Source organism: Choloepus didactylus, chromosome 24 (genome assembly GCF_015220235.1).
Source record: "Choloepus didactylus isolate mChoDid1 chromosome 24, mChoDid1.pri, whole genome shotgun sequence".
Taxonomy (NCBI): Eukaryota; Metazoa; Chordata; class Mammalia; order Pilosa; family Megalonychidae; genus Choloepus; species Choloepus didactylus.
The window spans coordinates 146,259-174,102 of NC_051330.1; the positions used below are offsets into that span (position 1 = coordinate 146,259).

A 27,844-nucleotide genomic window follows, 5' to 3' on the forward strand; every position below is an offset into this window, starting at 1 on the left:
CCAGGGTGATGTGAATTTCACAGCTAGGTCTGAGGATTGAGGAACTTTCCCAGTGGAGGAGAACATTTGGAGTTAGATGCTGTGGCTCCCCAGTCAGGCTTGGGTGAAATAAATACATCCTCCATCCCTGAAGATCAGGAATTTTCATGGGGATCCAGGCATCAACAGCTACCAAGTTTGGGCACCCCTAGAGTTGATTCCTCAGAGGTCCTCATTAGAAGCACACATCTTAAGTGTTCCCTGTTCCTATTCTCTCTGGACACACAGGTATCTTGGGAGAGAGGAGCTCAGTTCAGTGCACAGACGTTGCTCAAGCTTGGACACTCAACTTCTTCATTTCTCCGTCTATGTAATAAGGAGAGGCAGGAGAGTAAAGTGCATGATATCCAAGGTTCTAGTATTCTGTGAATCCATGATTCTAATATATCCAATATTTTGTCATTCTAACAAATGTGTATTTATAAAAATTGATTAATTCATATACAAATATTCATTTATAAAGTGTCTTCTTGGGCCAAGACCTAAGAAGCCTATAATAACTTAGTATCATGGTGCCGTCAGCTAGGCATACAGAAATCAACAATGGCTTCTAAGATTCCATTAACCGAACTAATCTCTCTCTTCTGTGTGCTATCCCAAGATCCAAAGGGGTCCTGGCAAAGAAAGGGCTTCTGGTTATGGGAGCACTCTTCCCTGAGGTTGTAACCCTAACTTATTACATTCTACTTTTAATTAATACGACACCATTTCATGTGTAGCATAAGAACCTTGCAATAGTATACTTCCATTTCTCTTCTCTGACCTTGTATTCTTGTGGTCATGCATTTTACTTTTATAGATATTTTATAAACCACACCCTGCATTGTTGACATTTTTAACAGATAATTATCTTTTAAAGAGATTTAAATAATAAGAAGGTATAATATTTATTTACCCATGTAGTTACCATTTCCTTTATTATTCAATCCTTTATGTCAATCTATATTTCCAGTTGATATATTGAATTCTTTGGAAAGCTTTTCCTGTATATCTTGATATGTTCAAATGGTTTTTCTTATTTAGCTTATCAACATGATGAATTACATTGAGTGATTTTCAAATGTTGAACCAGCATTCAATTCCTCACTTAGTGATGGATTTCCTTTTAATTTGTTACTGTTTGCCCTAGAGTTTGCAGTATACATTTACAACTAATTCAAGTCCACTTTCAAATAACACTGTACTGTGTCATCAGTAGTTCAAATACCTTATAACAGAGTTTTCCCAGTTCCTCCCTTCTGTCCTTTATAACACTGCTGTCATTCATTTCACTTATCCAAAAGGTATAATTACCAAATACGTTATTGCTATTTTGAACAATTATGTTGTAGATCGATTAACAATAAGGAAAATATAAGATTAATTTGATCCTTTATTATTCCTTTTCTAATGTTCTTCTTTATATAAAAGATCCCAATTTCTGACCTATTTTAGTTTCCTTCTTTTTGAAGAACTTTTTTTTAATGTTTCTTGTAAGTCACGTCTAGTGGTGACAAAGCCCTCAATTTTTGTTTGAGAAAGTCTTTTTCTTCTTCAGTTCTGAAGTATAATTTCACTGAATACAGAAATATAGGTAGGTGTTTCTTCCTTTCAACACTTTAAATATGTTATGCCACTTCTTGCTTGTATGGTTTCTGAAGAGAAGTCAGATGTAATTTTATCCTTGCTGCTCTCCGGGTTAGGTGTTTTTTCCCCTCTGTCTTCTTTCAAGATTCTCTTTTTGTCTTTGATTTTCTGTGGTTTGAATATGATATGCCTACATGTGGTTTTTTTTGGTATTAATCCTGCTATTTTCTGAGCTTCCTGGATAGTGGTTTGATATCTGTAATTACTTGTGCAAAATTCTCAGCCATTATGACTTCAAATATTTATTTTGGCGCTTAGTCTTTCTTTTCCTTCTGGTACTTCTATTACATGCTTTATAACTTTTGTAATTGACCTACAGTTCCTGGATATTCTGTTCCATTTTTTTCATACTTTCTTCTCTTAGCTTTTCAGTTTGACCAGTTTCTGTTGACATACTCACTGATATGTCACTGATTTGATCTACTGATTAGCCCATCAAGGCTTTCTTTGTTTCTGTTACAGTGTTTTGACTTCTAGCATTTCCCTTTGAGTTTTCCCTTAGTTTCCATCTTTCAGCTTACATTCCCATCTGTTCTTGAAGGCTGCCCACATTTTCCATTAGAGTCTTAGCATGATCATCATAGTTATTTTTGATTCTCAGTGTGATAATTCCAAAATCTCTGCCATATCCGAGTTTGGTTCTGATGCTTGCTTTGTCTCTTCAAACTGTGTTTTTTGCCTTTTAGTAAGCTTTGTAATTTTTTGTGGAAAACCAAACATGATGTATGGGGTAAAAGAAACTGAGGTAAATAGACCTTTGGTGTGCAGTTTGGTTTTTATTCAGTTTTATTGAGATATATTCACATACCATACAATCATCCAAAACGTACAATCAGTTGTTCACATTACCGTTATATAGTTGTTCATTCATCACCCCCATCTATTTTTTGTCCATTTTCCTTGTACCTGAAAAAATTAAGAATAGGAAAAAATAAGAGTAAAAAAAGACCACCCACATCGTTCCCCCCCATCCCACCCTACTTTTCATTTAGCTTTTGTCCCCATTTTTCTACTCATCCATCCGTATACTAGATAAAGGGAGTGTGATCTGCAAGGCTTTCCCAATCACATTGTCACCCCTTGTAAGCTACATTTTTACACATACATCTTCAAGAGTCAAGGCTACTAGGTTGCAGTTTGATAGTTTCAGGTATTTACTTCTAGCTATTCCAATACATTAAAACCTAAAAAGGGTTATCTATTAGTGCTTAATAGTGCCCACCAGAGTCACTTCTTGACTCCAATTGGAATCTCTCAGCCACTGAAACTTTATTTCATTTCATTTCATATCCCCCTTTTGGTCAAGATGTTCTCAATCCCATGGGTCCAGATTCATCCCTGGGAGTCATATCCTGTGTTGCCAGGGAGATTTACACCCCTGGGAGTCAGGTCCCACGTAGGGGGGAGGGCAGTGAGGTCACCCACCAAGGTGGCTTAGTTAGAGAGAGAGGGCCACATCTGAGCAACAAAGAGGCTCTCAGGGTGACAATCTTAGGCACAATTATAAGCAGGTTTAACATCTCCTTTGCAGTAACAATCTTCTTAAGAGCAAGTCCCGTGATAGAGGGCTCAGCACATCAAACCGCCAGTCCTCAGTGCTCGTGAGAACATCAGCAACAATCCAGGTGAGGAAGCCCAAGAACTCTGCATGTTCCCCCAGCTCCTCAAGGGGGCACTGTATATAATTTTTTTCATTGCATCTCTTCTTCAATTAACTTTATCAGAAAATTAAAAAAAAAGACAATAAAAAAACATTTTGAACAAAAGCAAAAGAAGGAAAGAAGAAAAAACTATTAGCCTTTAATAACTACATTACTTCCAACATGTTCCTACTGTACCCCAAGAGAATATTTAGACTATAACCCAGCAAAGGAATAAGAAAAACAAGTAACCTAAAATAACTACATTCCTGCAAACTTGTTCCTACCATTCCCCCTAGAAATTAACAAACCATAGTTGTTCCTCAGCATTCCCAGGACATTAAGTTTACTCACAATAACTTATCTGTTCTTATTAGATTATCATTCCCCCTTCACTATTTGCTGTGTATCGCTAGACCCCCTACATTCTACATTATAAACCATTTATTTTACATTTTTCAGTGTTCACATTAGTGGTAGCATACATATTTCCCTTTTTGTGCCTGGCTTATTTCACTCAGCATTATGTTTTCAAGGTTCATTCATGTTGTCATGTTTCACAACCTCGTTCCTTCTTACTGCCGTGTAGTATTCCATCATGGCTATATACCACATTTTGTATATCCACTCAGCTGTTGAAGAACATTTGGGTTGTTTCCATCTCTTGGCAATTATGAATAATGCTGCTATGAACATTGGCATGCAGATATCTGTTGGTGTCACTGCTTTCAAATCTTTCAGGTATATACGGAGAAGTGCAGTTGCTGGATTGAAGGGTAACTCTATATCTAGTTTTCTAAGGAATGGCCAGAATGTCTTCCAGAGTGGCTGTACCATTATACAGTCCCACCAACAGTGAATAAGTTCCAAATTCTCCACATCCTCTCCAGTATTTGTAGTTTCCTGTCTGTTTAATGGCAGCCATTCTAATTGGTGTGTGATGATATCTCATTGTGGTCTTAATTTGTATCTCCCTAATAGCTAGTGAAGCTGAACATTTTTTCATGTGATTTTTGGCCATTTGTATTTCCTCTTCAGAGAACTGTCTTTTCATATCTTTTACCCATTTTATAATTGGGCTGTCTATACTACTGTCATGAAGTTGTAGGATTTCTTTGTATATGCAAGATATCAGTCTTTTGTCAGATACATGGTTTCCAAATATGTTTTCCCATTGAGTCGGCTGCCTTTTCACCTTTTTGAAAAATTCCTTTGAGGTACAGAAGCTTTAAAGTTTGAGGAGTTCCCATTTATCTATTTTTTCTTTTGTTGCTTGTGCTTTGGGTGTAATGTCTAAGAAGCAACCTCCTAATACAAGGTCCTGAAGATGTTTCCCTACATTATCTTCTGGGAGCTTCATGGTACTGTCTCTTATGTTGAGGTCTTTAATCCATTTTGAGTTAATTTTTGTGTATGGTATGAGGTAGAGGTCCTCTTTCATTCTTTTGGATATGGATATCCAGCTCTCCCATTCCCATTTGTTGAAAAGATTATGTCCCAGTTCATTGGTTTTTGGGGCCTTATCAAAGATCAGTTGACCACAGATCTGGGGTTTTATCTCTGAATTCTCAATTTGATTCCATTGATCAATATGTCTATCTGTGTTCCAGTACCATGCTGTTTTGACTATTGTGGCTTTATAATAAGCTTCAAAGTCAGTGAGTGTAATTCCTCCTGCTTAGTTTTTCTTTTTTAGAATGTCTTTAGCAATTTGAGGCATCTTCCCCTTCCAGATATATTTGATAACTAGCTTTTCCAAGTCTGCAAAGTAGGTTGTTGGAATTTTGATACAGATTGCATTGAATCTGCAGATGAGTTTGGGTAGAATTGACATCTTACTGACATTTAGCCTTCCTATCCATGAACAAGGAATATTTTTTCATCTTTTTAGGTCCTTTCTATTTCTTTTAGTAAAGTTATGTAGTTTTCTATGTATAGGTCTTTTACATCTTTGGTTAAGTTTATTCCTAGGTTCTTGATTCTTTTAGTTGCTATTGAAAATGGTATCTTTTTCTTGAATGTCTCTTCAGTTCAGTCATTTCTAATACATAGGAACATTACTGACTTACATGCATTAATCTTGTATCCTGCTACTTTGCTAAATCTGTTTATTAGCTCAAGTAGCTGTATCATCAATTTCTCAGGGTTTTCCAGATATAAGATCTATCATCTGCAAATAATGACAGTTTTATTTCTTCCTTTCCAATGTGGATGCCTTTTATTTCTTTGTCTTGCCGGATTGCTCTGGCTAGCACTTCTAGCACAATGTTGAATAACAGTGGTGACAGTGGGCATCCTTGTCTCATTCCTCATCTTAGAGGGAAGGCTTTCAGTCTCTCACCATTGAATACTATGCTGGCTGTGCATTTTTCTTATATGCCCTTTATCACATTGGGGAAGTTTCTTTCAAATCCTGCCTTTTGAAGTGTTTTTATCAAGAAGGGATGTTGGATTTTGTTGAATGCTTTTTCAGCATCTATTGAGATGATCATTTGATTTTTCCCTTTTGATTTGTTAATGTGTTGTGATACACTGATTGATTTTCTTATGTTGAACCATCCTTGCCTGCCTAGAATGAACCCCACTTGGTCATGGTGTATGATTTTTTTTAATGTGTCTTTGGATTTGATTTGCAAGTATTTTGTTGAGAATTTTTGCATCTGTATTCATTAGGGAGATTGGTCTGTAGTTTTCCTTTCTTGTAGCATCTTTACCTGGTTTTGGTATTAGAGTGATTTAGCTTCATAAAATGTATTAGGTAGTGTTCCATTTTCTTCAGTGTTCTGAAAGAGTTTAAGCAAGATTGGTGTCAGTTCTTTTTGGAATGTTTGATCGAATTCCCATGTGAAGCCATCTGGCCCTGGGCATTTATTTGTGAGAAGCTTTTTGATGACTGATTGGATCTCTTTGCTTGTGATTTTTTCGTTGAGGTCTCTTTCTTCTCTGGTCAGTCTAGGTTGTTCATGTGTTTCCAGGAAATTGTCCATTTCCTCTAAATTATCTGAGTTTGTTGGCATAAAGTTGTTCATAGTATCTTCTTATAATTTTTTAAATTTCTTCGGGATCCACAGTAATGTCACCTCTCTCATTCATTATTTTGTTTATTTAGGTCTTCTCTCTTTTTTATTTTGTCAGCTAGCTAGGGACTTGTCAATCTTGTTGATCTTCTCAAAGAACCAACTTTTGGTGTTATTTATTCTATTGTTTTTTTGTTTTCTATGTCATTTATTTATGCTTTAATCCTTGTTATTTCTTCTGCTTGGTTTAGGATTAGTTTGCTGTTCAATTTCTAGCTTCTTAAGTTGCTCCATTAGTTCTTTGATTTTAGCTCTTTCTTCCTTTTTAATGTATGCATTTAGAGCTATAAATTCCCCCCCATACCACTTTTGCTGCATCCCATAAGTTTTGATATGCTGTTTTTTCATTTTCATTTGTTTCTATATATTTAGCAATTTCTTTTGCTATTTCTTCTTTAACCCACTGATTGTTTAGGAATGTGTTGTTTAACCTCCAAAAATTTGTGAATTTTCTAAGTCTCTTATGGTTGTTGACTTCTAATTGTATTCCATTGTGATTAAAGATTGTGCTTTGAACAATTTCAATCTTTTTATATTTATTGAGGCTTGTTTTATGGCCCAGCATATGATAGTAATAGTAATCTCTTTTCTAATTTTTTAGACTTTATGTAAGTTATAGTGCTCTTACAGAAGTCATAGCTTAATTAGTAAAAAATATTATCAGTAAAGTTTTACAGGCATTCAAGGCTAAGTGTCTGATAACATGGATACCCTCCTTAGATCTTGAACCACTCATTGATTGAAGCATTTCACTTCATGAGACATTCATGTTCATAAAGCATCATTTAATGTAAAAATAGAATATGATTTGATTGAATGTAAATCAAAATTGCTATAAATTCTCTGTAACTGAGACAAGTGGGGCTCTCTGTTCTCTTGTCCAGCTATGTCTGGAGGAGTGGAGGCTCCCAAGCTTGGTAATGTATCTTTTAATTTTCACATGTAAACTTGTTCTTTGTACATTAAGTACTCCTTTAGTAAAAATGTGTTGAAGTTGAATTCTTGTCTTGAGTCCTCTTTTCTTTTAAACTATTGTCTGTCCCTATACTCTTAATTGAGTGGGTAGTTACTTGATGAAGCCCAAACCCATTGAATCATGATGTGATTAGGCTCAAGCCTTTTCAAATGGAGATCATAGGTTTGAGGTGTAAAGAGACGAACCCATGACACTAGTCAAGCAGGAATTAGAGTGAAGGAAAAATGTGTGAGAGCTGGCATTCTTCTATGTCCATGAAGCTTTTCTGAGTCTAGAGGATTAGTTTTACCATCCAGAGGTCTCTGGCTAATATCTGTTCTTCAATTACATTGGCTATTTTGGCATTGGATTTTACTTCTTTTCCTTGAATGGAAAACACTTTAAAGATAATAAACACCATTTTAAACTAGTAAATGTGAATATAGTTAGCTGAAACAAAAGGTAGTTTTAATAGACAATATTAAACTGTATTTGAAAATCAATAAGAGAAGTTTATACAATGTAAAATGTTTACAAACTGCAGTGCAATCTACTGTTTATGAACGTCAAAGTATTATCAGGAAAAGTGTACATACAATCACATAGTCTTATTTCCTCACAGAGTCCTTTCAGAAGAAATATGTTCTGGTCTTTTAATCTAAATCTTATCTCTATTTCTGCATGGTAGCATATTGACTTAATTAGAACTATAAGCTAATACATCTTGCTATCTGGGAAAGAAAATTCCTCTTTCTTGCTTTTTGTTTGTTTAATTATTTGTTTTGTTAAAATAGTTTTGGCTTTTAGGATCTTTATACTGCATCCTCTATCCATGGACTATCTTCATTTATTCAGGTCTTCTTTTATATTCTTCAGTATCAGTTTATAACCTTTTTTTCCTCTAAAGTTCTTACAGATCTTTGACAATATTGAAAACTATGTACTATTATGAATATTTTTCTGTCACTTTATTTAGTTAGTTATTGCTGCAAATAAAAATGTAATTGATTTTGTTTGTTAATCTTGTATCTAGTAATTTTGTTTGCTCTCTTGTTATTTCCAATGATTTTTCTGTAAATGCTCTTGAATGCCATCTACTGACAAAAACATAATCTATAGTAATGAGAACAATTTTCTCTTTCCTTCAAATCTGTATACCTCATATTTCTATCTCACGTCTATTTGGATTGGCTAATACTTCCAAGACAATGTTGAGTAGTGGGAGTGAGGGCAGACAAGCCTGCCTTTTTTTCCCTGACTTCGAGAAAATGCTAATTCTGTTTCACTACTTAAGAATAACAGTTTTTTGTCAGATAATCTCTATCAGGTTATCCTATAGGTTTTAATGGATAACCCTTATCAATATAAACAGTATGCTACTATTTATATCATTTTAAAAGTATGACTAAGTGTTGAGTTTTATCAAATGGTAGGTAATCATATAGCTTTAATCCACTGAGGTAATGAATGATCTTAATATGAGCCTGTTTTCTTCTTCCTGTTATTGGAAACTAATTCTGCATATATGCCTTAGAATTTATTTTATTCAATACACTGGGTATCTTTGCACTATCCTTTCTGAACAAATGGGTTAAACAAAAACGTGAATTTCTTTCTAATGATAGAGTCTCCATATGATCAGAGGACTCATAAAAATAACTTTAAAAAATTTAATAGCAATAGCAATTTAGCCTCTCTCTTTAAAAATTTTGAAAAACATGGAGATTCAAATAGTGAAAAATGTAAAAATTCACATTTCCCACTATGGACCAGAGACATCATTCCCAAAATCCACAGGTGTCCTTCCACTAAATGAGATGGAAGTAAAAGTACCCATAACAGTATCATGGCAAATAAGGGAAGGAGAACTATGGGGACTAAAAATGCTCTTTTCAGAAGCACAGTATCAGGTCTTCATGTTGGATTGGGGCATTAATCTGAATTAAGAAGTTAAATGTTATGGAAGTAGGTGCATCCCTGCCTTAGATGTATGATCCTTAGTATAGAATGTTTTTTAAAATCCCCTACATGAGAGCAGGTATCCTTCCCTCTTTGGAGGAGACTGATACTTTCCTACACCAAAACCAATTCTATTCTTCCACCTCAATAACTGAATAATGATTGTTAGATACTGTGATGGCTTGGAGCTCTGTATCCCAGAAAAATATTGTTCTTAAACTTAATCCATTGTTGTGGGTAGGAACCCATTGTAAGTAGGACCTTTTGATGAGGTTACCTCAGTTAAGGCATGGTCCAATTCAGTCAGGATGGGCCGTAATCCTATTGCTGGAGTCTTTCATTAAAAAAAATGAAATTCAGACAGATGACAAGAGAAAGCCATAGGAAGCAAGAGCTGAAGGTCAACAGGAACCCAAAAGAGAAGAGAGAGGCCAGGAGAGGCCACCATATGCATTGCCATGACAGAGGAGCCCAGGACTAAGAATCACCAGCAGCCAGCCCTAGAATGCCAGTCCTCAGGAAGAAAACATGCCTTGGTGATGCTTGATTTGGAATTTCTCTTAGTCTCAAAACCGTGAGCTAATAAATTCTCATTGTTTAAGCCAACTCATTGCATGGTATTCGCTTGAGCAGCCAAGGAAACTAAAACAGCTATTCACATCACTGCTCAGAATAAAGATTACGTTTCCCATCATCCCTTGCAGTGTGATGTGGCCTTGCTGTTAAGTTACAGTCAACAAGATTCACATGGAAGTATTGTGTGGGACTTCTGGGAAGGCTACCTAGAGGAAGCTGACTCAGTTTAGAGGAGCCTGTTTTGCTCTTCTGCTTTTCCTGCTTTCTGTGGCTGCAGTGTAGAAATGATGAGTGTATCTCCATTTGCTGTCCTGGGCCATGGAATGAGAGTGGAAGCCTTTCAGTTGGGTAGTGGAGTGGAAATATGTGAGCCTGGAGCTGATGATGCCCTGGATCCACTGTGCCAGCGTTGAAATGACTGCTTCTGAAATTATTTTATCTGATAGAAATAAACTTCTATCTTTTTTAAGTCACTTTTTTTTCTGTTTTATACAGCAGTACCTAATCCTAATTTATACAAATCAATAAGTTGAATGTCTGTAGCCCTACCCCACCATGCTCAGGCTATCTTAAGAGAAAATAGCAAGCTCTAAATAGTTTGCAAACTGAAGCTTTGAGAAAAGGTCAGTGGGTCTTAGGTAACTGGGGAAGAGAGTCAAGGATAATTTCTTCATACTACATTGGGATAAATAGATGTTCTACATCCAAGAGTCCTCCTTAAAATGTGAGTTAGTTGAAAAGAAGGCAACTATTCAAGGATAATACAACTCTTCTTCCCCCACCAGACACACAGAACAATGTGGAAGAAATAAGGGTATTAATCTTACAGGAAAGAAAAAAAGATTAGCATTTCCCATAGGAAGCACATTATGTTTCTGAGGATTGCATAAATAATATGAAATCAGTAAGAAAAGAAATCTAAGACAACAGAACGTGTTGAAAATGGAGAATGCAGAGATGTAGAAACAAATGGAGAACCAAAACAATATAATTATAGAACTATTAATACATTCAAAAGAGTAAAGAATTACATGGCTAAAAAACAGAATTACTTAGAGAAAAAAAACTCAAGATAGTTACAGTGAATGTGGGAAAAGATAAAAACAGAACAGAGAGATTATAGGTGAAAAAAAAGCGCTCCACGTAGGATAATTGTTGTCCCTGAAGTGGGTAACACAAGAAATGGAATAAAAATTGTATCCAAAGTAAAAAGATAAAATTCTCTTGGATAAAAGGGATAGTTCAAATTCCTTTGAATTGTATTTTCTTAAAATAGTTTTCATAAGACTGGTGTCTTCATGTACTCCTTATTGTATGAGTCAGGTGGCGAAAGAAGAGTTGTATGATTTTTACCTAGTTGTCATTCTTTTCTTTTCTCATCTTAAAAATTGCTTTTGAATCGAGAGCATACACTCATCCCAATATAGTCTGAGGAATCAGCAGATCAAAATTCAGGGGGAAATTATGTAGAATATTGGACCTCAAGATATACATTGGTTAATTATTGGGTTCAAGGGAAAAAAACATCTGCAAGTGGGCAGTAAGGCAGAAAAAGCCAGATATTTACAAGGTCCAAAATCAAAATGACCACAGATTTTTCCACAGCAACATTTGAAAACAGAAGAGACATTTCTGAGGGAAAGTGTGGCCCAAAGGTGTTATACTCAGCTGAGATTTTTGAACACAGAGGCAAGAGGTAAACATTTTCTTTCAAACCTTGTCATTGCTGAGGAACTCTGGACACCCTGCTTGTCAATTCTTGCCCAAAGGAAAGGCCTTTCCTTTTACAGTCTGAAAACCATTAGACTCACCTTTATGTGATTGGATAATAAAGTAGCATTTCTTAAAAAAGGAAATCCCCTCAGTACATTGATTCAATGCAATCCTCATCAAAATTCCCACATATTTTTGTGTGGAGCTTAACAAGCTGACTAAAATTTATATGGAAATGCAAAGAGCCAAGATTAGTCAAGATATTCTTGAAGAAGGAAAACAAGTTATAAGACTTACTCTACCAGATATCAAAATGTATAAGACTACAGTAAGTAAGATGATGTGGTATTGGTAAAAGCATAAATAAACAGAATAATGGAACAGAATAGAGACTCAAAAACAGATCTGTGCATAAATCTGCAATTTATGACAAAGGAGACACTACAGAGAAGTAAGAAAAGTGTTTTCAATAAATAGTACTAAGATAATTGTATATCCATATGGAAAAAAATTAACCTTCACTCCTACCTCACCTTAGACAAAATATAAAAAAGGTATTTGTCTACATCCTTTTTTAGAAGCATTATTAAAACATAAACCACCTGGACCCATCCCCTCCCGCTACCTCATGGCTTCAAATCCACCATGTGCTCTAGAATAAATATTGTTCTAAGTCAGGGGTATATTTAAAGTTTCCAAATTAAAAGACCTCTGCATTAAATTAGCCTGACTTCTGGCCTCACTCTTGAAACTGGTTCTACTATTATTCATCCTGCATTCTGAAAGCTGTGCCCCAGAGTGCACACGTATTGTTCTTGCCTGCCCAGAATACAGGAGGCAATAAGGAACATTCATTTAACATATGAGGAAGGTGAGGCTTAGAAAGTGTGGTAGTCAGGGTTCTCTAGGGAAACAGAACCATCAAGCGATATCTTAAATATGAGATTTTATAAATGTGTCTCTTGCAGCTGTGGGGATGCATGAGTCCAGATTCTGTAGAGCAGGATGCATGAGTCCAAATTCCATAGGGCAGGATGCATGAGTCCAGATTCCGTAGGGCAGACAGAAAACTGGCAACTCCGGTGAAGGTGTTTGATGAACTCCTCGGGAGATGCTGGCTGGCCGAAGAAGACATAAAGTTCCTCTCTCTTTCTCCCTTAAAAGTCTTCAACTGATTGGATAAAATCAAGCTGATTGAATTCTGTCATTGTGGAGGATATACCCTTCGTTAATGTAATCAGTCACAGGGGCAGTCAAATGATTAATAAACTAGCCTTCTGGTTTATTAACCAGCCACAAATGTCCTTGCAGTAATAGGCCAGTGCTTGCTTGACCAGACAACTAGACACCATCACCTGGCCAAGTTGACACATGAACCTAACCATCACAGAGAAATTTAAGTAACTTGCTCAGGGACACACAGCAAGGAAGGGGTGGTTCCAGGACTTGAACTCTACAGTCTGACTTACAGGATGCCCTTCATGGATCAGCTTGTCCTTAGGGAACAGGCTTTCTTATATGTTCAGTATATCTTGGATGATCTGGGTTTCCTACAAGGTCACAGGAGACTAGATAGGCAGTATGCCCTTATGGGGTTACAGTTTCCCGAGGTGCCAGATATGCTGGAGGCTCTCGGTAACTTTGGATGACTAGAATGTCCTTGGAGTAGTGTCTTGAGACATTAGATGTCTCTTTAGGGCCAAATAATTTGGGGTGTTCATATGGCTTGAGTAAAGTAGTGTTTGTGTTATCCAGGGGAACCCATGTGTCTTTATAGAGACCTGATTCACTGGTGTTTCAGGGGGTCCTTTTAGGATCTGAGTAGTGCCCTGGGGTGTCTCTGGATGGCATGCATGCCTGTGAATTAAGTGTCTCGTAGAATTAAGACATCCTAAATGGTCAGAGTGCCCTACAGGAACAAAATGTTCAGAGGGTCCAAAGGGACCGTATAAGATCAGACGAACCCTATAAGGTGAGAGTCAGCTTGGCTTGGATTGGAGAGCCCGGGTGCCTTGAGAAGACAGGGGTATCGGAGAGTCAGGATATCAGGGAGTCAGGGAATTCTCCTGTGTCAGGGTGTCTTTTGAGGATCAGGATATCCTTAGGGGATCAGTAAAAATGGGGTTGTCAAGATGTTCTGGATCTTAAGGTATTTTTATCATGTTAGAACATTCGTGAAGTGCCCTTATAGCATCACTAATTTTGAGGTCAGAGAATCTTGGAAGATCAAACCATTTTCATAAGGTCAGGATGCCTTGGAGGTTGGGTTGACCTGGTGATTCACAGACTCCAGAAGGTTCTGCAACTCCTGAAAGTTCTGTGACTCCAGGGCTCTCAGAGTTTTCAGATAGCTCAGCATATCCTTTTTGGTATCTTAATGTAGGAATATCAGGGTATTCTAAGGAGATCAGCATTTTCAGGAAATGTAGTAGTATTTGTGGTTTTGGTTAGACTGGAATGGACCTGTCGTGGTGTAGAGTGTCAACGTGTCCTTGTACAATCAGAGTCTTCTCAGGAATCGGAGGGCCTGGAGGAGCAGAGTATGTGAGGCAGGGGTGGGTGTATCCAGGAAGTCAAGATGCTTTGGTGATTTGGAGGATATTGTGGAGTAAGAGTTTCTTATAGGGAATGGTTTTTCTTTGAGAGGACAGAGTTTCTTGTGGGTTAAAATAATCACCTTGTGCATTCAGGGGGTCCTGGTGTGTCAAGGATATTCAGGGTTGTCTGTGTGCCGGGGATGGGGGTGGGAGTGAGTAGCTTGCCTGTTGAGAAGTCCAGATCCGAGAGAGTCAGTGTGCACTAGAAGGTTAGTGTCCTGGGAATCATGATATCCTAATGTGCCAGATTATAGTGATGGTCAGGGTGGCTTGGGAAATCAAGGTATGTTTTCACTTGGTCACAATGTCCTGTGGGCCAGGCCTGTGTGGTCGAGGTGTCTCCTCGGTTGGGGGTGGTGTCCAGTGGTGTTTCAGTGTCAGCATGGCCTTTGCAAGATTACAGTCAACTAGGGGTCAGATTAGGAAGGCCTTTATAGGGTTATGGTTTCTCAAATCTCACCATGTCCTAGGGTTCTGTGTGTCCTTGAAGGTAGCAGAGTCCTTCAAGTCAGGCTATAAACTGACTCAGAAGTTTTTAGATCAGAATTTCTTGGAGGATACATGTATCCTAGAGACTGAAAGCATCGTTTTTGCCTTAGGGATTCAGGGATCCGACAGGGTCAGAATAACCCTGAGAGTTAGGGTTTTCTAACTGTAGTAATAACCATGATATTCAAGTAATATTTATTATGTGCTTACAATGCTCAGGGTACACCCTAAAAGATGTCCTTTCATTAACTCTTAATCATCACAACATTGTGAGGTAGGTACAGTCACTCTTCATGATTTGTGGATTCCATATTTGCAAATTCCCCTACTTACTAAAATTTATTTGTAACCCCAAAATCAATACAATGCTTTCATGATCATTCACAGACATGCAAAAAATGGCCCAACCTCTCTCTCTCTGAGCCACCTCAGCAGGTGAACTCACTGCCCTCCCCACTATGTGGGACCCAACTCCCAGGGATGTAAATCTCCCTGGCAACACAGGGTATGACTCCCAGGGATGAATCTGGACCTGGCATCATGGGATTGAGAATATCTTCTTGACCAAAAGGGGGATGCAAAATGAGACGAAATAGTTTCAGTGGCTGAGAGATTTCAAATGGAGTCAACAGGTCACTCTGGTGGACAGTCTTATGCACTATATAGATGACACCTCTTAGGTTTTAATGTATTGGAATAGCTAGAAGTAAATACCTGAAACTACCAAACTCCAACCCAGTGGTCTGGACTCCTGAAGACCATTATATAATAATGTAGATTACAAGGGGTGACAGTGTGATTGTGAAAACCTTGTGGATCACACTCCCTTTATCTAGTGTATGGACGGATGAGTAGAAAAACGGGGATAAAAACTAAATGACAAATAGGGTGGGATGGGGGGGATGGTTTGGGTGTTCTTTTTTTACCTTTAGTTTTTTATTCTTATTCTGATTCTTTCTGATGTAAGGAAAATGTTCAGAAATAGATTGTGGTGATGAACGCATAACTATATGATTGTACTGTGAACAGTTGATTGTACACCATGGATGATTGTATGATATGTGAATATACTTCAATAAAACTGAATTTAAAAAAAAAAGGCCCAAAAGTTGAGTTGCCTGACACACACACTCCCAGCTGAGGTCAAAGTGACGCTCCACCGTCTTATTTCAGCTATCACAAGTGTCCTTTTCATGGTATATTTAGCACCACCTTCTTCACATTTTTGTGCTTTTTGTGGAGTGATTTTACTGTGTAAAATGGCCCCCAGGCACAGTGCTGAAGTGTTGCCCAGTGTCTCTTGGCATGAGAAGGCCATGATGTGGATTATGGAGAAAATCCATGTGTTAAGTTTCATTCAGGCACAAGTTACAGAGCTATTGGCTGCAAGTTCAATGTTAATGAATCAGCATATATATAACTAAAGTATTTTTAAACAGAAACACACATAAAATAAGGAACAAGGTTATGTATTGATTGTTTATGAAAATGCTGTGACCAGAAGCTCATGGAAACTAACCTTGTATTTCTCCTAGGGTCAGTGGTTCGGTATTCACTAATTCATTGTTCACAGCAACTGTATAGAAAATAACTACCACAAATAACAAGAATCAACTGTATTATTACCCCCAGATGATAAAACTGACACATATCCATGTTAAATAACAAGCCCAAGATCAAATAACTAGTAAGTGGTAAGCTGGGATTTGAACCCACGGTGGCCTTGATGGTTAGATTTGGGGATGGGAATGAGAGTGTCCTGGAAGATCAAATGCCCCTAAAAGTCCCAGCCTTCTGAGGGACTGTGGTATTCTGGGATGTAAGGTCAAGCTTGTAGTGTCCTAATGTCTTTGGGGAAAGGGGAGAGTAGGGTCAGAGTGTCTTTGCAACATCACAGTGTCCTGGGGAAATCAACCTTCTTAAGTGGGTTGTCAGAGTTCCCTTGTAGGTTAGGGTACCTGGAGGTGGCAGTGTTTGGAATTCAGTGCCTTCTTGTAGTCCAAGTTTATTGCATGTATCTTTTTTGTGGTAAGTGAGGGCAGTCATGGAGTTCAGACTCTTCTAGGGGAACACAGTGTCCTGAAAGTTCAGGTTGTTTTGGAGGGGTGGGGAGTAGAGTAGCCTTGGAGATCAGAGTGTCCTCCAGGGTTAGACTGTGGCAGACATGGCTGGTTGCCAACACAGCATTCATACCTTCTGTTATGGGTTGAATCATTTCCCCAAAAAGGTATGTTCAAGTCCTAACTTCTGGTCCTATGAATGTGACCTCATTAGAAAATAGGTTCTTTGAAGATGTGATTAGTTAAAATGAGGCCATCTCTCTCTAGGCCAGCCCTGCAAGTAAACTCACTGCCCTCCCCCTATGTGGAAACATGGGACATGACTTCCGGGGACGAGCTTGGATCGGGCATCATGAGATTGAGAAAATCTTCTTGACCAAAAGAGGGGAAGAGAAATGAAACAAAATAAAGTTTCAGTGACTGAGAGATTTCAAATGGAGTTGAGAGGTCATTCTGGAGGTTATTCTTATGCCTTATATAGAGATCCCTTTTTAGTTTTTAGTGTATTGGAATAGCTAGAAGGAAATACCTGAAACTGTTGAACTGTAATTCAATAGTCTTGATTCTTGATGATGACTGTATAACTCTATAGCTTACATGGTGTGACTGTGTGATTGTGAAAACCTTGTGGCTCCCACTCTCTTTATTCAGTATAGAGACAGATGAGTAGGAAAATGGGAACAAAAAGTAAATGAATAATAGGGGGGAGAAGGGGTATGAGATGTTTTGGGTGTTCTTTTTTACTTTTACTTTTATTTTTTGGAGTAATGAAAATGTTCAAAAATTGATTGTGGTGATGAATGCACAACTGTATGATGATAGTGTGAACAATTGATTGTACTCCCTGGATGATTGTATGGTTATCTCAATAAAATTTCTTTTTAAAAAATGAGTCCAAACTGGATTATACATACAATGTGGCTGAGGTCAGTAGAAGACAGAGAGAGGCGACGCAGATGGACACTGGGGAGAAGGTCCTGTGAAGATGTGGGAGGCAGAGTGATGTGTCTACAAGCCAAGGGACACCAAGAATTATTAGCAAACACCAGAATCGAGATGAGGCAGGGAAGGATTCCCCCCTACAGGTTTCAGATGAAGCGGAGTCCTGCTGACCTCTAGAACAGTGAGACAATCGATTTCTGTTGTTTTAAGCCACCCAGTTTCTGATACTTTGTTACGCAGCAGCCCTAGGAAACTAAGACACAAAACCCTCTTACTTTGCTAACAGAACCCTTATTTGTTCACCCTCGTGCAAGTGGTGACATCCTTCAGGGGAGGTTAAGTCAGTCACCACAGCACCATCTTCTCTACTAAGGAATCGGTCGGGGCATGGGAACAGGACATGGTCTGGCAAATGAAATATGAGAGAAGTCTATGGAGAGACTTCCAGGGATTAAGCAACCTTGGAAGAACTTTTGGACGACTTCTGGTATGGGAGAATGCATGTGTTTATCATTTAAACTACTTTACATTGGGTGCCCTTTTACTTACAGCTAAACCCATCTTCATTGATGTAGCTTTTAGGGAGTAGGTAAGGTTGTCTTGCAAAGTAATGAATCTTTTTGGATGTCACAATATCTTCAAGGGTCGGAATGTGCATGGAGAGTAACAGTGTCCTGGCGCAGTTTCTTCGGAGGTAGGAATAATCTGGAGTTCAGGTTACTGTTGATTTTGTTTCCATTGTCTAGAAGTCCTATGGCTTTAGTTGGCCAGGGGCTGATGATGTGCAGTGTTTCTGGTGGTCAGTTTGTCCTGTATGATCAGTGTAACTGGGGATGGGGAAGGGGTCAGAGTCTCCTGGGGTCTAGAAGACGCTGGAGTGTTAGATGATCCGAGGTGTCAGAAAGCCTTGGCTGGTCAGGGTGTCCTTTAGGTTTGAGTGTCCGTGTAGGTTCCTTGTTGCCTAGAGGGTGCGGGTCCATTTGAGGAGTTGAGTACTTTGAGACAATGGTGTCCTGGGAGGTTTGAGAGTGTGAGAGCTCACGAAGGCTGTGTTGTCAGGATGAGGGCTCAGGGTGCCTGAGCTTGGTCAGAATATCCAGGGGGTCGCCATGTTCTGGGGGGTCACCATTTTGTCTTGGGGGTTCATTGCATTCTGAATTATCAGGGTGTGTTTGTAGGCAGAGTACCCTGTAGGCTGAAAGTGCCAAAGAAGCCAGGTGATCCTCGTAGGGTCAGAACATCCTGAGAGTTCAGATTGTTCTGGGGACTCTGATACCCGGGATGTTGAAGACTCTTCTGTAGATCTGAGAGTCCCTTGATCTCATGGGGTCAGAGTGTCCTTGTAGATCCAGAGGACCTGGGTATTCAGGATATTCCAGATTCGAGAAAGTTCTGAAGGGCCAGTGTGCTCCAACAGGGTTAGACTGTCCTTATATGGTCGAGTGTGTCCTAGGAGGGCAGAGTATGAGGAGTGGGGATCAGACTTCCTAGTAAAAGTAGAATATTCCAGGTATCACAATGTCCCAGGTTGCAGTATGTCCTAGAAGATACTAGGGTCCTGGGGTTATCCTAAAAGTTTGTCTTCAATAGTATATCCTGGGAACTCAGGTGTCCTGGGAATGTCAAAATGTCCTTCCTGGGTCTGAGTGACCTCAAGAGCAGAGTCCTGTGGAAATCAGGGTGTCCTGACTGCTCAGGGATTCTGGATGTGTCAGGGTTTCTCTGAAGAATGAGAATGTCAGAATGTCATGGGAATTAATTTCCCTCAGGTTCTGAGGTCCTGGGGTGTATCAGGATGTATCCGAAATTCAGATGCCCTGCAGAGGGTAGCTTTTGTGAAGGTCTGGATGAGTCTGGGAGGTTTTGGTGTCCTGGGGGTTCTGGGTGAATGCAGAGGTGACTCTGGAGAGAGGAAATCAGAGAGTACTTGATTACTGCAGTGCCCCAGAGGCTCGTCCTATGGCTTGGATTCAGGCTGTCCTGGGGGGTGGCTACTGGATTCTGAGAGAGCAGAGTGCCCAGGAGGGGCCAGAATGTACTTGTGACTTTAGTTTTGTGGTTTCCTAGAAACAGGTCTTTGGGCATCACCCACTTGCTGATCCCTGGCCTCCGGCTTGCAACTCCTTTGCCCCACCTCCCACCCCCAGGGAGGCTGTGAGGAGGGGTCTTTAGGAGGAATGCATTTTCTCCTCCTTCCCCTGCCTGCTCCCAGGAGGGGATTTAGCAGGACAAAAGAACTTGGTCCTCCAGGAATATGAGCTCTTGGCCCCAGTCCCTGGACCCTACACAGAACACCTTCCCTCATCCGGTGTGTGATTCTCCCCTGGGGAAGGGGCTCTGGTGACCAGGGAGTGATTGGATGGGCCCCCAGCGGGAGAAAACCCCAGGAGAAAGAGGTGGGTGTGGGATTCCAAGCTGGACAAGGGAGGCAGCTGAAAGGAAAGGGAGAGCAGCATTGCAGAGGAGAGAAGGGGCAGGGAGAAATTAGAGACAAAAACAAAAACAGAGAAGTAGGGTGAAGACAAGACAGAGAATGAGATCTACTCCAGCAGAGGAATGGGGAATTAGAAGCAAAGAGGAGAGACAGTGAAAAAGACAAAGTTACCCACATCTACACACAGTAAGACTCAGGGATATACAGAGGGAGAGAGAGAGAGCAGGAATAGAGGGGAGAGAACAACAGAAGCAGAGAGAGACTGACCTACAGTCAGCCATCCAGGTCCCCAGAAGCCGGGAAGACTGTGGTCTTCGTTCTTAGCCATGGAAGCAGAAAGGAGTCAGCAGGGTAAGCAAAGAAAGGGGAGAGCGGGCAGCAGCCTCCCGCCTGAAGGACACCCAGATGCTGCGACCCCGATGTCCACTGTGGGTGAGTGAATCTCTGGGTGGGGCTCCGGACCCTGAGGTGGTAGCCGATGCTGGCTCAGCACTGTGGTTCCCATGGGGCAGTGGTTCACCATGAAGACGGTTAAGAGGAGAAAGAAAAAACTAGAACCCTAGAGTGTTAAAACTTGGGGACATCTTAGCATCTGGCAGTACAACGCCTTCACTTTACGGATGGGGAAACTGAGGCTCTGGGGGAACGGCAGAGCTGAGATCTCAGCTTCCTGGCTCCTAACTTCAGGGTTCACCCCACTACACTGCCTTCTCTGAGGGAGGGAACCGGAGGGTTCCGAGCAGGGGGGCAGCGGATCAGCACAAGAGGCCTCGAAATGCGCAGTGAGCACTGGTGGGGAAAACCCCCGGGTCCCCATGGGGCTGGGTGCCTCGGTCCCAGACGTCTTCTTTTCCGAGTGTGCGCCTTCTAGGTGTTTCCTTTCGCCCTTGTTCACTCTTCCGCTGCTCTCAGACTAATTAGTGGGGGGGCTTAGTGAGCCTGCGGGGAGGAGAGACAGGTCTTTCCCACGAGCTCAGGTTCCTGCAGCCTGGTGGAGGGCCGGCGGCGCTGGGACACCGGGAGGAGATGAAATGCGCCTGCGGAAGGGTGTGTCTGCGCGGAAGAGGGGTCGACACTGTCTTCCCAGGGGAGGGCCCTATGCGAGGATTGGCGCGGTAGAGCTTTTCCGCCGAATGCGAACTGTAAGAGCAGGAAACAAGTAACAGCAGTTTTATCCGTGAAGACCTGGAAAGCTCATTAGGATGGGAGAGCGAATAGGGGGATCCAGAGCGGGTGAGGGGGTGGGTAGTGCGTGCGCTCAGAGAAGTGGAAAGAATATGGAGCGGCAGGATTACATGGGCACGTAATGGGGGGAGTGTGGAAGGGGGAGTGGTGGACAGAGTGTGAGTGCCCAGGATTGCGGGTTGGGCCAGCGGAGCCTGGGTCGTGGGTGGCCGAGGTGAAGCAGGAGCGGAGGCTGAGCTGGGTCCGGGAGTGGCGCTCATGAAAGGTGAAAGGTGTACGGAGGTGGAGCAGGAACTGGGGGGAACCAGCATTTGAGGGGCAGGAGCTGGACGGGCGGGTGCCCTGGGACGCCACGTCTCCCCACCCTCCCTCCCTCAGACTCCGGCCCTCAGCCCTTCAAGAGACCCAGGCTTCCCCCGCGAGGAGCACAGAGGGGCCGCCCGCACTCCCGGCGCCGCCACCGCACCACCTTCAGTCCAAGGCAGCTGGGGCAGCTGGAGTCAGCCTTCGGGAGGAACCAGTACCCTGACATCTGGACCCGCGAGGGCCTCGCCCGGGACACAGGCCTCGGCGAGGCCAGAATCCAGGTGATGTGCGTCTTCTCCAGGAAGCAACGCCGGGTCCGCGCCCGGGGACTTCCAAAAGTAGCGCATTCTCTTTGTAAGGCCTCCACTCAGAAGGAAAAGAAAATATAAATATCAGCACGATTTAATCACATAAACCTCACCTTGAGCCTAAACGCTCATGGGAGTATAGCCGCAACCTAAACATTCACCGGAATGTAAGCCTCACCCAGCAGTCCACGCCACTTCTTCTTAATTGGGAACGTCACTTGGTGTAAGCCTAGCTCTGACCTTAATAGTGATGTGAATTCTAACCAAAACGCAATCCGAACTGTCCACATACCTCTGTAACCTTGTCCCTATCCGCAGCCTTGAAGCTCAACCCCAGCCAAACGCTCCCTCAAGAGTAACCATACACTTAGTTAACCTTAAGTATAAACTCGTTCGGAAATCCGACTTTGTAACAATTAAACTCCCTCACAGTCTTAATCTCTAAGCCTAGGGGAAATTTCCCATTCTCTGGGGAGGAAAAATGCCATCGTATTTATCTCTTTCTTTTTGGAAGTTGACATTGCTTACACATCCGAGGTTGTGGAAACTGAGGAAATGTAGATGCAAGTTGGAGGTGGGGGTGGGGGGTCTCCCTTTGTCAGGGTCCAGCTCTGCGGTGCCTTTGGGGAGAGTTTGAGCTCCTCTGGTGATGTGGCAGAAGCTTACTCTCGGCCCCTGTGCATTGTTTCATTGGGGGAGGGGGTTGCATATGGCAGTGCCACCTATTTGAGGGAGGGGCTCTAACGCAGATGTTCTCCACCCTCCTCAGGTCTGGTTCCAGAACCGCAGAGCTAAGCAGCGGAAACAAGAGCGGTTATTGCTCCAGCCACTGGCCCATCTGTCTCCGGCCACCTTCTCTGGCTTCCTGCCTGAGTCCCCAGCTTACCCCTACTCTTTCCCAACACCGCCTCCACCCGCGACCTGCTTCCCTCACCCCTACAGCCAGGCCCTTCCCTCCTCCCAGCCCGCCCCCGGTGCTCCTTTTGCTCTCCCACACCAGTCTGAGGACTGGTACCCCACCTGGCACCCACCCCCCGCTGGTCATTTGCCCTGCCCCCCACCCCCACCCATGCTTCCCCTCAGCCTTGATCCACCAAAGTCCTGGAACTGAGGAGGGTGACCCCTGGCCTGTGGCTCCCATGAGGCACAGAGAAAACTGGGTGTCTTCCTTTCCTTCCAGGGATGGAGAAGAAACACAGGGAAGGGCAGCTCACAGATAGGAGATTTAAAAATAGGGGTCATGAAGGTTCAGTCAAGTGATTAACAGAGAGAATTTGGGGAGGTGGACTACTGGAAGATGTGAGTAAAAGCCTCAGTGGAGGTGACTGGTGTAACTGCTGGTGAGTGGAGATGATTGATGGAGACAGACCTTTCGGGGCTTCATTCATTGAGATCAGAATTGAAGCTCTTCATCCCTGCTGTTCATCTATCTGATTTCAGTAAGGCCTTCGATTTAAAGTCTGCCTATATATCACTTCCCCATCACCTGCACCACCACCTAGTCATTAACTCTTGTTCATTCTGTCCTAGAAACTTATCTTGAGTTGATTACTCTCGTTTCCATTCCAACAGGGGTTTGCTTTTTCAGGCCCCATACTGTCTTAACCTAAAGGTCTTATCCTCCAGCTTCCCCTAGCTGCAATCTTTCTCATTTCCAGCTGACCTTGCAAATCCTATTACCAAGGACTGGCTCTGCCATGCCTTATTTCAAAAATAAGAATAAAAAATTTTTTAACCTAGTTAGCTTGGCCTGTAGGAGTCTTCAACATCTATCTTCCACATCTTTTCATTCTGCTGCACTTTTTAACATATGTGATTTCTGATAGAGCAGAAACTATTAAATTTAGGGTAGACTTTTCCAGGAGTAAACCATGAGGTCATTCCCAGGAAAGGACCTTCCATGAAGCACTTGGTCTGAACTCTCCCTACAGAAACAGTGTAGCCGAATTGCAGACACCATTATTAGACCATATAGTTTATAATTTACTTATTTATATGTAGGGCTACCTCCCTTATTGGCAGGTCCATAAATGTATCCTCAATAAACAAGCCTCTAACAATGGATACTCATGTTGTTTGCTGGTTTTAAATATATATATAAACAACTCTGGAATCAAAACCCTGTATATTTCTTTGCATTCCTATCTGATTATCTCCTTGAGCCAGACTGCCTTCCAGAAAGCTCTTACCAGTTTGAATTCCATTAAAAGTACTAGCAATGTTTGTTTCAGCACGCCCTTGTTAACCTTTACATTTTTGACACTTTGTTAGCTGAGAGTGATGTATCCTTGTTTATTTTTTAATTTCCATTTAGCTAATTGCTGGTGAAAGTTAAAATAGTTTGATGTCGATATTGCCCATTTACATGTTTTCTTTTGTACATTGCTTGTCTGACTTATTTGTGTATTTGTATATTGATATAGTCTCTTTTATTAGTTTTTGAGAGTTCTTTGTGTATGAGGGTTATGAATACCTGGTCATATATGTTACAAATAGTTTCACAATGTATTTGTTTTTTTTTTTTTTTTTTTTTTTTTTTATGTGTGATGTTATTGATGTTTATTGTATTTGTTTATTTAATCTTGATAATAATTCCATTTACAGTTTATTTACAAAGTTAACAAATGACATGATCACAGATTCAGAAATTTTAGAATATTTTATTATGACAAAATTACATGATAGAAAATTAAACAGTTAGAATTAGAATTTTTCTCTGCTTTTCCCCAAGTATAAATTCCTGGAGTTTTACACATCACTCACAGGTTTTTACAGGGAATGTCCCTCACACAACAAACATCAGAGTTCCCACTGTGGGGTACAACCTGCTCTCCTGGTTTCTCCACAAAGATAATCCCTATACCTAGATTCTCATACTACAGTGAAAAGTATACTGCACTGGCCTCTCAAGAAACATCATTTGGTAGCTCTCATTTTTACTGCCAAGTTTACTCCAGAGTTTGTAATTTCAACAGATACTACCAAGGCAAACATTATGTCCCTCTGACTGTTTACAACATTTACCGACAAAAACCTCAATATTCAATGACTTCAAATACATTACTACATCTTACACAATACATGAGTAAGATATTGATCCAGGAATAAGCACAGATTCACAAGTTCCAGAGGTTTTCAAATATACCTGGGAACTATACTATGTCTTGCTAATTAGATCATTTCTGCATACTCCATAATTACTCCAAACCTTCTCCATACCTTTTGAATCTCATGCACTCTATCATTTACCCTCATTTTTAACAGATGAAATTACCTCCTCCTAAGCAAATTGGAAATGTAATTTGCCAAATTACCCTAGAATACCATAATATTTTCAAGTATCCCTGAATATATACACATTATTAGTTACTCCATCTCTCCTATTAAATAGAAAAGTCATGGTATCCCTGACCAAGTCCAATGTCTCCAACTGATCTCAATCTCATGTTTTGTTGTGCATTATATTATTGACTATAAATTCAATTGCCTTTATCAGGAACCTCCTGCTGTCTTCACAATCAATCTCATTTAAGCTCATTTTTGACTCTTTCATTGTGAAAAAATAAAAAAATGTAAATCTACTGTGTGTGCATTTTCTCTCAAGTTCTAACTCTCCAGATCTTCCCTTGACAAACTGAAAGTGCACCTACCATGGCCTCACATTCAACTCACTCTCTGACTCATAAAAATCAAGGCTGGTGTCCTCACTAATCACTAATGATCTACCCATAAATACTTATTTGGGAACAAAATTATTGGACCACAACATCCTTTTTAGAACTTCCTCTTTCCTTTCTTTTTCTGATATCACATCTCATGATTGTATTCAAACTACTCTAGACACTTCTCCATGTCTACTGCAAAGAACTCCTCCAAGAACACTACTAGAACATCTTGAAACTAAATCCTAACCCCCTTCTCTCCTCATTTGATGGGCTGTACTGGTCTGTTCTCACATTTATGCAATTTCATTAATTTCTTCCATTGATATTTCTAAACAGAAAGTCAAAAAACACTTCTCTGGATTCCATTTCAGAGCTATCATGGCTACTTGCTTAATTGCGTGCACCTAAAATGAAATATATCACAAGATATTATCTTCTTAATAGACAAAATATAAATATTACTCCTCCCCTGTCTCTAATCTTTGTTAAATTCTCCAACAGGCATTCAGTGATTCACCTTTTACATGTCCTCTTGAAATCACCAAGCCTAATTAAGCATTGCTATTATCTCTACTGAGGACAATTTTCATGCTACATTTCCACCTCAATCATGAGCATACTTTCTCATACTACACTCATCTCTTTTCAATTTTAATTTAAATGAAAATTCCTCAGAATTTCCTTCAATGAACAACAATCAAAGTTAGTTTTGCCCTCCCTCTCCCACTTAATTACTATCCTATTACTCCTTCAGGCAACTCACCAATTTGCAAGTATGAAAATCTATCAATGTATATCTCCATCCAACTACCTATCTATGGTCTCTCTCCCCTACTGGTATAAATGCAGAAAAATTAAAATGCTAAATGTTAAGATCTGGCAAGATTCATTTAGACAACTAGGGATACATTTTAAATACAGAGAAATATCAAGTTACAACCTCCTAACTTACCCTCAGAATGTCTGCCCAAAACACCTAAGTCAGATTAAATGATGATCTTCTGACTAAATTTTAATTTATGAAAAAAGGGAGGACTGATCATCTGGGAAAAAAACTCTCTCCAATAGTCACCAGAATTCAAATTAAATTGGGAAAGAAAAACAATCAAATCCTTTGTTCCTGTTTGCTAATGCTGCCATTATGCCAAATACCAGAAATAGATTGGCTTTTATAAATGAGGTGAATTTGGTGATGAATTTCCAGTTCAAAAGTTAGAAATGTATCCATGCAAGGACAACAAAAAGGGGGTACCTTCACTGAAAAAAGGCTGTTATCATTGGGAAAACTCTGTTACCTCTGAAGGCACGTGGATGGCAGCTGCTAACTCCCAGGTTGCATTTCAAATTGGCATTCTCCAAAATGTCTCTTGGCTTAGCTTCTCATGGCAATCTCTGGGCTAACATCTCTGAAGCATCAGCAAAATCTGTTTTCAGTGGTTGTCTCTAAAATGTCTCTCTCAGCTACAGCACTGAGATCCTTCTTAGCTCTTATAGGGCTCCAGTAAGCTATTCAAGACCTGTGCTATATGGGTGGGGACACACCTCCATGGAAATAATCTAAACTGTGTTCTCACCTAGATTTTGTTGGGTCACATTTCCATGGAAACAACCAAATCCAAAATTTCCCACTAAATCAACACTAATACATCAGCCCACACAAGATGACATTAAACATAGCTTCTCTGGGGGACATAATATATCCACACTGGCACATTCCACACCTGGAACCAAGAAATCATGACCTTTCCATATGCAAAGTAAATTCATCCCATTATATCACAGCAACTTAAATCCTTTCAGTAAAAGTAGGTAAGTGCAAGATCCCATCAAAATCAGTCACAGTTGTTGTCATGTCCTAAAGCAAAATTCCCCTCTAGCTGTGGACCTGTGAAACTTAGAACAAGTTATCTGCTACCAATATACAAAGGAGGAACAGTCATAGGAAAAAGGTTCACATTGCCATAGGTACAAACTGAAAGGAAAGGAGGGTTCACAGGAACAAAACAGTTTCTAAAACCCTCAGGGAAATCTTCATTAGATTGCAAAGTCTGAGAATCATTTAAGTAATGGTATTGTATCCTTGGAGCTTGAGAGAACAGGAGTCCAACCTATTCCAAAGACTTATGCAGAAGTCTTATTTCTCCAAACACAAGGATGAGTGCTCAAACATACCCATGCACCGGAAAGACCAACTTCTACATGGCCCCACCTTACAAAAACATCAGGTTGCAACATAGAATCTGCTTCTGCAGGGCAAACATTCTGCCCTCTCC

The 27,844-nt window shown here is 40.5% G+C and overlaps 1 protein-coding gene across 1 annotated transcript; it reads left to right on the forward strand.

Moving 5' to 3' along the window:
- Positions 1-3,247: 3,247 nt before the first annotated feature.
- Positions 3,248-23,970, forward strand: LOC119519995 (homeobox protein prophet of Pit-1-like; the record flags this gene model as incomplete). Its single annotated transcript, XM_037817724.1, has 3 exons — positions 3,248-3,290; positions 21,671-21,879; positions 22,676-23,970. Coding segments are annotated over 3 exons (594 nt in total), but the record flags the coding sequence as incomplete, so codon positions are not given.
- Between the last annotated feature and the right edge of the window lie 3,874 nt (positions 23,971-27,844).